Genomic DNA, 12,611 nt, shown 5'->3' with positions numbered 1-12,611 from the left:
ATTCAAACAGAAAACAAGATTATCTTTCTCACCCCATTGGCAGATTATTTATCTTATTTTAAGCAAAAACTCTCTTAAAGTTGAGTTATGTTTTCTCAAAACAAGACAAGAATTTTTACTTGTCTAGTAAATGTTTCTTAATGTGAGAATTTTTTGATATTTTGACTAGAAACAAGACAAAAATACTGAGTAAGAGCATTTTTTGCAGTGCGTCTGAAAGAGGCTCCTCATTAAAACACTCGTCTATAAAAGTCGAAGTCTAACGAGATCAGTAAAGAGGTGTAAAGCCTTCGGTCGTTCTCTACAGGAGAGTTACAGATTTACCTGCAGATTATAAAAACAACGGCAAGATAATGATCATTAACAGAGCGAGACGCTTTACATGAATGCAGGAAGATTTCTCTGCTGAATTTATGTCAGGACCATTTAAACATCATTTTTAGATTTCACTATTTGTTATTTTTTGTTTGTTCCACTGATCCACAATCAGACATCAGTCAGGACACGATCAGACATCAGTCAGGACACAATCAGACATCAGTCAGGACACAGTCAGACATCAGACAGGACACAATCAGACATCAGTCAGGACACGATCAGACATCAGTCAGGACACAGTCAGACATCAGACAGGACACAATCAGACATCAGTCAGGACACGATCAGACATCAGACAGGACACAGTCAGACATCAGACAGGACACGATCAGACATCAGACAGGATACGATCAGACATCAGACAGGACACAATCAGACATCAGTCAGGACACAATCAGACATCAGTCAGGACACAATCAGACATCAGACAGGACACAATCAGACATCAGACAGGACACGATCAGACATCAGTCAGGACACGATCAGACATCAGTCAGGACACAATCAGACATCAGTCAGGACACAATCAGACATCAGTCAGGACACAATCAGACATCAGTCAGGACACAATCAGACATCAGTCAGGACACAATCAGACATCAGACAGGACACAATCAGACATCAGACAGGACACAATCAGACATCAGACAGGACACAATCAGACATCAGTCAGGACACAATCAGACATCAGACAGGACACGATCAGACATCAGACAGGACACAATCAGACATCAGTCAGGACACGATCAGACATCAGTCAGGACACGATCAGACATCAGTCAGGACACGATCAGACATCAGTCAGGACACGATCAGACATCAGACAGGACACAATCAGACATCAGACAGGACACGATCAGACATCAGACAGGACACAATCAGACATCAGACAGGACACGATCAGACATCAGTCAGGACACAGTCAGACATCAGACAGGACACGATCAGACATCAGTCAGGACACAATCAGACATCAGTCAGGACACAATCAGACATCAGTCAGGACACAATCAGACATCAGTCAGGACACAATCAGACATCAGACAGGACACAATCAGACATCAGACAGGACACGATCAGACATCAGTCAGGACACGATCAGACATCAGTCAGGACACGATCAGACATCAGTCAGGACACAATCAGACATCAGTCAGGACACAATCAGACATCAGACAGGACACAATCAGACATCAGACAGGACACGATCAGACATCAGTCAGGACACGATCAGACATCAGTCAGGACACGATCAGACATCAGTCAGGACACGATCAGACATCAGTCAGGACACAATCAGACATCAGTCAGGACACAATCAGACATCAGTCAGGACACAATCAGACATCAGTCAGGACACAATCAGACATCAGACAGGACACAATCAGACATCAGACAGGACACAATCAGACATCAGACAGGACACAATCAGACATCAGTCAGGACACAATCAGACATCAGACAGGACACAATCAGACATCAGACAGGACACAATCAGACATCAGTCAGGACACGATCAGACATCAGTCAGGACACAATCAGACATCAGTCAGGACACGATCAGACATCAGTCAGGACACAATCAGACATCAGTCAGGACACAATCAGACATCAGACAGGACACAATCAGACATCAGACAGGACACAATCAGACATCAGTCAGGACACAATCAGACATCAGACAGGACACAATCAGACATCAGACAGGACACAATCAGACATCAGTCAGGACACAATCAGACATCAGTCAGGACACAATCAGACATCAGACAGGACACGATCAGACATCAGACAGGACACGATCAGACATCAGACAGGACACGATCAGACATCAGTCAGGACACAATCAGACATCAGTCAGGACACAGTCAGACATCAGACAGGACACAATCAGACATCAGTCAGGACACAATCAGACATCAGACAGGACACAGTCAGACATCAGACAGGACACGATCAGACATCAGACAGGATACGATCAGACATCAGACAGGACACAATCAGACATCAGACAGGACACGATCAGACATCAGACAGGACACAATCAGACATCAGACAGGACACGATCAGACATCAGTCAGGACACGATCAGACATCAGTCAGGACACGATCAGACATCAGTCAGGACACAATCAGACATCAGTCAGGACACAATCAGACATCAGACAGGACACGATCAGACATCAGACAGGACACAATCAGACATCAGACAGGACACGATCAGACATCAGTCAGGACACGATCAGACATCAGTCAGGACACAATCAGACATCAGTCAGGACACAATCAGAAATCAGTCAGGACACAATCAGACATCAGACAGGACACGATCAGACATCAGTCAGGACACAGTCAGACATCAGACAGGACACGATCAGACATCAGTCAGGACACGATCAGACATCAGACAGGACACGATCAGACATCAGACAGGACACAATCAGACATCAGTCAGGACACAATCAGACATCAGTCAGGACACGATCAGACATCAGTCAGGACACGATCAGACATCAGACAGGACACAATCAGACATCAGACAGGACACAATCAGACATCAGTCAGGACACGATCAGACATCAGTCAGGACACGATCAGACATCAGACAGGACACGATCAGACATCAGACAGGACACAATCAGACATCAGACAGGACACAATCAGACATCAGACAGGACACGATCAGACATCAGTCAGGACACAATCAGACATCAGTCAGGACACAATCAGACATCAGTCAGGGCACAATCAGACATCAGACAGGACACAATCAGACATCAGACAGGACACGATCAGACATCAGTCAGGACACGATCAGACATCAGTCAGGACACAATCAGACATCAGACAGGACACGATCAGACATCAGACAGGACACAATCAGACATCAGTCAGGACACGATCAGACATCAGTCAGGACACAATCAGACATCAGTCAGGACACGATCAGACATCAGTCAGGACACAATCAGACATCAGACAGGACACGATCAGACATCAGACAGGACACAATCAGACATCAGACAGGACACGATCAGACATCAGACAGGACACAATCAGACATCAGACAGGACACAATCAGACATCAGACAGGACACAATCAGACATCAGTCAGGACACGATCAGACATCAGTCAGGACACAATCAGACATCAGTCAGGACACAATCAGACAGGACACAATCAGACATCAGACAGGACACAATCAGACATCAGTCAGGACACAATTAGACATCAGACAGGACACAATCAGACATCAGTCAGGACACAATCAGACATCAGTCAGGACACGATCAGACATCAGACAGGACACAATCAGACATCAGACAGGACACAGTCAGACATCAGACAGGACACAATCAGACATCAGTCAGGACACAATCAGACATCAGACAGGACACAATCAGACATCAGTCAGGACACAATCAGACATCAGTCAGGACACAATCAGACATCAGACAGGACACAATCAGACATCAGTCAGGACACAATCAGACATCAGTCAGGACACGATCAGACATCAGATAGGACACAATCAGACATCAGACAGGACACAATCAGACATCAGTCAGGACACAATCAGACATCAGTCAGGACACGATCAGACATCAGACAGGACACGATCAGACATCAGTCAGGACACGATCAGACATCAGACAGGACACGATCAGACATCAGTCAGGACACGATCAGACATCAGTCAGGACACAATCAGAGATCAGACAGGACACAATCAGACATCAGTCAGGACACAATCAGACATCAGACAGGACACAATCAGACATCAGTCAGGACACAATCAGACATCAGACAGGACACAATCAGACATCAGACAGGACACAATCAGACATCAGTCAGGACACAATCAGACATCAGTCAGGACACAGTCAGACATCAGACAGGACACGATCAGACAGGACACAATCAGACATCAGTCAGGACACAGTCAGACATCAGACAGGACACAGTCAGACATCAGTCAGGACACAATCAGACATCAGTCAGGACACAATCAGACATCAGACAGGACACAATCAGACATCAGACAGGACACAATCAGACATCAGTCAGGACACAATCAGACATCAGACAGGACACGATCAGACATCAGTCAGGACACAATCAGACATCAGACAGGACACGATCAGACATCAGTCAGGACACAATCAGACATCAGTCAGGACACAATCAGACATCAGACAGGACACGATCAGACATCAGTCAGGACACAATCAGACATCAGTCAGGACACAATCAGACAGGACACAATCAGACATCAGACAGGACACAATCAGACATCAGACAGGACACAATCAGACATCAGTCAGGATACAATCAGACATCAGACAGGACACAATCAGAGATCAGTCAGGACACGATCAGACATCAGACAGGACACAATCAGACATCAGACAGGACACAATCAGACATCAGACAGGACACGATCAGACATCAGTCAGGACACAATCAGACATCAGTCAGGACACAATCAGACAGGACACAATCAGACATCAGACAGGACACAATCAGACATCAGACAGGACACAATCAGACATCAGTCAGGACACAATCAGACATCAGACAGGACACAATCAGAGATCAGTCAGGACACAATCAGACATCAGTCAGGACACAATCAGACATCAGACAGGACACAATCAGAGATCAGTCAGGACACAATCAGACATCAGTCAGGACACAATCAGACATCAGTCAGGACACAGTCAGACATCAGACAGGACACAATCAGACATCAGTCAGGACACAATCAGACATCAGACAGGACACGATCAGACATCAGACAGGACACGATCAGACATCAGTCAGGACACGATCAGACATCAGACAGGACACAATCAGACATCAGACAGGACACAATCAGACATCAGTCAGGACACGATCAGACATCAGACAGGACACGATCAGACATCAGTCAGGACACAATCAGACATCAGACAGGACACAATCAGACATCAGACAGGACACAATCAGAGATCAGTCAGGACACAATCAGACATCAGACAGGACACGATCAGACATCAGTCAGGACACAATCAGACATCAGTCAGGACACGATCAGACATCAGACAGGACACAATCAGACATCAGACAGGACACAATCAGACATCAGTCAGGACACGATCAGACATCAGACAGGACACAATCAGACATCAGACAGGACACAATCAGACATCAGACAGGACACAATCAGACATCAGACAGGACACAATCAGAGATCAGTCAGGACACGATCAGACATCAGACAGGACACGATCAGACATCAGTCAGGACACAATCAGACATCAGTCAGGACACGATCAGACATCAGACAGGACACAATCAGACATCAGACAGGACACAATCAGACATCAGTCAGGACACGATCAGACATCAGACAGGACACAATCAGACATCAGACAGGACACAATCAGACATCAGACAGGACACAATCAGAGATCAGTCAGGACACGATCAGACATCAGACAGGACACAATCAGACATCAGACAGGACACAATCAGACATCAGACAGGACACAATCAGAGATCAGTCAGGACACGATCAGACATCAGACAGGACACAATCAGACATCAGACAGGACACGATCAGACATCAGTCAGGACACAATCAGACATCAGACAGGACACGATCAGACATCAGACAGGACACAATCAGACATCAGACAGGACACAATCAGAGATCAGTCAGGACACGATCAGACATCAGACAGGACACAATCAGACATCAGACAGGACACGATCAGACATCAGTCAGGACACAATCAGACATCAGACAGGACACGATCAGACATCAGACAGGACACAATCAGAGATCAGTCAGGACACGATCAGACATCAGACAGGACACAATCAGACATCAGACAGGACACAATCAGACATCAGTCAGGACACGATCAGACATCAGACAGGACACAATCAGACATCAGTCAGGACACGATCAGACATCAGACAGGACACAATCAGACATCAGACAGGACACGATCAAACATCAGACAGGACACAATCAGACATCAGACAGGACACGATCAAACATCAGACAGGACACAATCAGACATCAGACAGGACACAATCAGACATCAGACAGGACACGATCAGACATCAGACAGTTCAGCAGGACATACTTATAATCAGATCAGTAGGACTCTTGGTTCATCTACGCTAAACTCTCACTTCCTCCTGGTAGTTTTTGCACTTCCTGTCCGAGTCGCATTCCCAGCACTGATGTGTCATCAGACACAAATGCTGCCTTTTAATAGATTTTTTGGTTAGGATATTTATTCATTCTAATATACACACACACATATACACACACAAAACTCATGAGTCTCGATTTCTGTTGAGACATTCAGATGGTAGAGTCAGAATTTGGCGTAAACAGAATGAGAACATGGATCCATCATGCCTTGTTCCCACTGTGCAGGCTGGTGGTGGTGGTGTAATGGTGTGGGGGATGTTTTCTTGGCACACTTTAGGCCCCTTAGTGCCAATTGGGCATCGTTTAAATGCCACGGCCGACCTGAGCATTGTTTCTGACCATGTCCATCCCTTTATGACCACCATGTCCCCATCCTCTGATGGCTACTTCCAGCAGGATAATGCACGATGTCACAAAGCTCCAATCATTTCAGATTGGTTTCTTGAACATGCCAATGAGTTGACTGTACTAAAATGGCCGCCACAGTCCCCAGATCTCAACCCAATAGAGCATCTTTGGGATGTGGTGGAACGGGAGCTTCATGCCCTGGATGTGCATCCCACAAATCTCCATCAACTGCAGGATGCTCTCCTATCAATATGGGCCAACATTTCTAAAGAATGCTTTCAGCAGCTTGTTGATCAACGCCACAGAGAATTAAGGCAGTTCTGGAGGCGAAAGGGTCAAACACAGCATTAGTGTGTGCTCCTAATAATCCTTTGGTGAGTGTTTTTTTCAGTTAGTAACTTAAGTACGGTTTCTAAGATGAAAGGAAGAAATATTAGATACATAAAGCTAATGGATAAACGCACAAGTCTCGTGCTTTATCTGGGGCTCTGACCTTTGACCCGGCAGTGTTTGAGGAATCTCCGCTTTTGCGGCTCAGAGAAAGAGCCGATGACGTTACACAGGATTGCAACAGAAACTCAAAGTGTCCTGAGTTGGCGTGTCTCAGCGCGTCTTAACCAAACCCTTTCAGCTTCCTTATGAACTCAGTGAGCTGATCCTGGATCAGATCTGAGCTTTAGAGGCCATTAAAGCAGGCTCAGGTGAGGTTAGGGTTTATGGGACGAACCCTTCTGACAGGAATGTTGATCCAGGAGCGGTTCAGGTGATGAAGACAGGAACAGACTCCAGAGTTCAGGCAGATCGGGAGGAGCTGAAGCACACAAAGATGGTTAGAATAAGCCTCGGGGAAAATAACAATGATGATGAAAAGACAAGACAAACACGATTTATCTGATGATCTGTCAGCCTGTTACATGATCACACACACACACACACACACACACAACACACACACACACACACACACACACACACACACACACACACACACACACACAGGCCCTAAACCTACCCATCACAGGAAACATTCTGCATTTTTACATTTAAAAAAACATAATTTAGTATGTTTATAAATCCATTACATTGGCCTGGCTGGTGAGCTCAGGTTTATATTACATTGTGGACACACAAACACACACACACACACACACACACACAACGCTTGTGTCTCACAATGTCATCTGCATAAACAGTTTGGATTCACGTCTGTCTCCTTCGATAATTCCTGTGAAATATGCCGATGATCTAACAATCACTGATCTTCTAATGGGATCTCTCCTGGGCCTTGGATTCAGTGTCGGAATGGGGACAGGAATTTGCATTGGCAACGAATGAAACTAAGACAGTGGACATGCTAGGAATGAGCAAAACATTCCTTGTCCTTCTTCTCCTGTTATTTCCGGACATGTGATCGGTAGAGTTTTATCCTTTAAACTGCTTGGTGTCCATATCTCTTCCGATCTGTCATGGGACGCCCACATTAAGTACCTGATTATGAAAGTACGTCGTAGAATCTATTATCTTTGTGTTGCTAAAAAAGCGGGTCTACCTTGTGATGTTTTAACACAAATATATTTCACTTTTATACAGCCAGGTTTGACCCTAACCCTAACCCTGACTTCAACCCTTCATCACTGAGTGAGAGACGTGATGAAGCCACGTTACGTACTTTTACTCAATCTATTAAGGAGAGTTCATCAGCACTGCAGTGCTTCCTGTCTGTGGCTCCAACATCCAGTAATCGACAGCGGACGCACAGGACATCTGCCATGCCCAGAACTAAAACAAAAAGACATGAACTTTCTTTTATTCCACGCGCTCTTAAATTGTTCCACAAATACTCTTTAGGTGTTTGATTGCATGAAATCCAGTTCTGCTTTTTTGTGTGTGCGTGTGTGTGTGTGTGTGTGTGTGTGTGTGTGTGTGTGTGTGCGTGTGTGTGTGTGTGTGTATTTGTGCTGTACTCTCAGAAGTTAATAATAATATTATGTCAGAATTGTGTGATTTTTGGATTTTTAGCTGTTTTTAAAGCAGGCATATAATGGTTGTTTCTGAGTATATTATGTTTGACACATTTCAGGGTTTTGTACTGCAATATCCTGCCTTGTCAAACCTTAAATAAAGCTAAACCTAATACACACATCAGGAGCAGTGAGTGAGCACCGATGGGCTATTAGCTGCAATGTATTGGACAAACCAGCGACCATAAATGTAAAGAAACAAGTGTGGGTTAGAAAAATATAACCCAACCCATTTTCCTAACCCGAGTGTGTGTGTGTGATGGGTAGGTTTAGGGGTAGGGGCAGTGTGTGTGTGTGTGTGTGTGTGTGTCTCCCTCTGCCGGTGCGCAGGGCTACTGCAGCTGTCGTGCTGTGTCACGGGCGCGCGCGCGAGTCGCTTTACGGCAGTGTGGCTTTGCTGGAGAAGATGAGGAGGAAGATGTCTGACGCTCACGCCGAGGCGGGAAACGAGATGCCGAATAATAAAAAACAGAAATTAAGCAGCGACGAAAACAGCAACCCAGACCTGTCCGGAGACGACAATGTACGTGTTTTAATGTGTGTGTGTTTTTCTCATTAGCGCAAGAAAATCATCCCCGTGTGCCCGCAGAATTGTGTGTGTGTGTGTGTGTGTGTGTGTGTGTGTGTGATGATACTAGACACGCGCGGCTGGATTCTGATCATGTGTTTATATCGATGACATATATATCATAATCAAACTGAACAATAAATTAACATAAAGGTTTGTCTCTCTCTCTCTCTCTCTCTGTCTCTCTCTTTCTCTCTCTCTCTGCGTGTGTATGTGTGTCTCTCTGTCTCTCTCTCTCTCTGTGTGTGTGTGTGTGTGTCTCTCTCTCTCTGACCTCTGTGTGTGTGTGTGTGTGTGTGTGTGTGTGTGTGTGTGTGTGTATGTAAAAACAGGTTTGTTAATGACCGTGTCTTTATTTCATGTGTTTATAAAGTTCTGCTCAGATTTATTCACTTGTATGTTTTTCCCAGTGTGTGTCCATTCATCCTTTACCACTCGTGTGTGTGTGTGTGTGTGTGTAGGATGATGCGGTCAGCGTTGAGAGCGGCACTAACCTGGAGCGTCCAGACACCCCGACGAACACGGCCAATGCCCCGGGCAGGAAGAGCTGGGGCAAGGGCAAGTGGAAGTCCAAGAAATGCAAATATTCCTTCAAGTGTGTGAACAGTCTGAGGGTAAGAGAACCAACGGTGTGTGTGCGCATGTGCGTGTGTGTGTGTGTGTGGGGCACCATTGACAGTGACCTGTGACCTGCAGGAGGATCACGGGCAGCCGCTGTTCGGCGTTCAGTTCAACTGGCACAGCAAAGAAGGAGATCCACTAGTGTTCGCCACAGTGGGCAGCAACAGGGTGAGCTCATCACACACACTCACACACTCACTCACTCACTCACTCACACTCACTCACACTCACTCACTCACTCACACTCACTCACTCACTCACTCACTCACTCACTCACTCACTCACTCACTCACTCACTCACTCACTCACTCACTCACTCACACACTCACTCACTCACTCTCTCTCTCACACACTCACTCACTCACACACTCACTCACTCTCACACTCACTCACTCACTCACTCACTCACACACACACTCTCTCACTCACTCACTAACTCTCTCTCTCACTCACACTCACTCACTCACACTCACTCACTCACACTCACTCACTCACTCACTCACTCACTCACTCTCTCTCTCACACACTCACTCACTCACACACTCACTCACTCACTCACACACTCACTCACTCTCACACTCACACACTCACTCACTCACTCACTCACACACACACTCACTCACTCACTCACTAACTCTCTCTCTCTCACACACACTCTCACACTCTCACTCACTCACTCACTCACTCACTCACTCACTCACTCACTCACTCACTCACTCACTCACGCTCACATTCAAACAAACACTCACACTTATTCACAGAAACTCACACACTCCCGCTCGCATTCACACACACACACACTTACTCACCCACTCACTTTCACATTCAAACATACACACACTCACTCACTCAGTCAGTCACTCACGCTCACATTCAAACACACACACTCACACTTTTTCACAGAAACTCACACACACGCTCGCATTCAAACTCACTCACTCACTCCCTCACGCTCACATTCAAACACACACACTCACACTTATTCACAGAAACTCACACACACGCTCGCATTCAAACTCACGCTCACATTCAAACACACACACTCACACTTATTCACAGAAACTCACACACGCTCGCATTCAAACTCACTCACTCACGCTCGCATTCAAACACACACACACTCACTCTCTCTTCTTCTTGCAGGTGACTCTGTACGAGTGTCATTCTCAAGGAGAGCTCCGTCTGCTGCAGTCGTATGTCGATGCTGACGTATCCTCTCAGACGTGTGTGTGAGAGTGAGAGAGTGAGTGAGTGAATGTGTGAAGAGTGAGAGAGTGAGTGTGTGTGTGTGGGAGTGATTGTGTGAAGAGTGTGGAAGTGAGTGTGTGTGTGTGTGTGTGTGTGTGTGTGTGTGTGAGTGAAGAGTGTGGAAGTGAGTGTGTGTGTGTGGGAGTGATTGTGTGAAGAGTGTGGAAGTGAGTGTGTGTGTGTGTGTGTGTGTGAGTGAAGAGTGTGGAAGTGAGTGTGTGTGTGTGTGTGTGTGTGTGAGAGAGAGTGTGAGTGAGTGTGGGAGGGATTGTGTAAAGAGTGAGAGAGTGAGTGTGGGAGTGATTGTGTGAAGAGTGTGGAAGTGAGTGTGTGTGGGAGTGATTGTGTGAAGAGTGTGGAAGTGAGTGTGAGTGTGTGTGTGTGTGGGAGTGATTGTGTGAAGAGTGTGGAAGTGAGTGTGTGTGTGGGAGTGATTGTGTGAAGAGTGTGGAAGTGAGTGTGTGTGTGTGTGTGTGTGAGTGATTGTGTGAAGAGTGTGGAAGTGAGTGTGTGTGTGTGTGAGAGAGAGTGTGAGTGAGTGTGGGAGTGATTGTGTAAAGAGTGAGAGAGTGAGTGTGTGAGTGATTGTGTGAAGAGTGTGGAAGTGAGTGTGTGTGTGTGTGTGTGTGGGAGTGATTGTGTGAAGAGTGTGGAAGTGAGTGTGTGTGTGAGTGATTGTGTGAAGAGTGTGGAAGTGAGTGTGTGTGTGTGAGAGAGTGTGAGTGAGTGTGGGAGTGATTGTGTAAAGAGTGAGAGAGTGATTGTGTGAAGAGTGTGGAAGTGAGAGAGTGAGTGTGGGAGTGATTGTGTGAGTGTGTGTGTGTGTGTGTGTGTGTGGGAGTGATTGTGTGAAGAGTGTGGAAGTGAGTGTGTGTGCGTGTGAGTGATTGTGTGATGAGTGTGGAACAGTGTATGTGAGCGGAGTGGAGCGGCAAGAATTTTCGCTCCGCGCTCAAAGCATTTCATAATCACTCTGCTCCAGCTCCGCTCCGGGTTTATCACTTTCCGCTCCCCGCTCCCTCCTCACTTAAACCTCGCTCCGTGTTCGCTCCATGGAAAAATGGTGCCTTATTAACGCTCCACTGTACATTTTCATTATTTTCTTTGTTTTAAATATCACAAACCTCTGTGCAGATTCAAAGATGCATTCAGTGTAAAATAAATACACAATACTAGGTGGAAAACATCAACGTTCTTTATTGGAACAGTAATATT

General features: G+C 46.0%; 1 protein-coding gene across 2 annotated transcripts in view; it reads left to right on the top strand.

Moving 5' to 3' along the window:
• Positions 1-9,327: 9,327 nt before the first annotated feature.
• The window catches only part of eed (embryonic ectoderm development), a 13,719-nt gene continuing 10,435 nt past the window's right edge, over positions 9,328-12,611 (top strand). For both annotated transcript variants that reach the window (XM_067442904.1, XM_067442903.1), the window contains exons 1-4: positions 9,328-9,482; positions 9,989-10,141; positions 10,224-10,316; positions 11,292-11,357. In XM_067442904.1, coding sequence (XP_067299005.1) covers positions 9,366-9,482; positions 9,989-10,141; positions 10,224-10,316; positions 11,292-11,357 — 429 coding nt within the window. In that variant the 5' untranslated portion in view covers positions 9,328-9,365. The remainder of the gene's footprint in view (positions 9,483-9,988; positions 10,142-10,223; positions 10,317-11,291; positions 11,358-12,611) is intronic.

Source organism: Pseudorasbora parva, chromosome 4, assembly GCF_024679245.1.
Source record: "Pseudorasbora parva isolate DD20220531a chromosome 4, ASM2467924v1, whole genome shotgun sequence".
Lineage (NCBI taxonomy): Eukaryota > Metazoa > Chordata > Actinopteri > Cypriniformes > Gobionidae > Pseudorasbora > Pseudorasbora parva.
The sequence above is the reverse complement of the archived record's forward strand: the minus strand, read 5'-3'. Positions and strand labels throughout refer to the sequence as shown.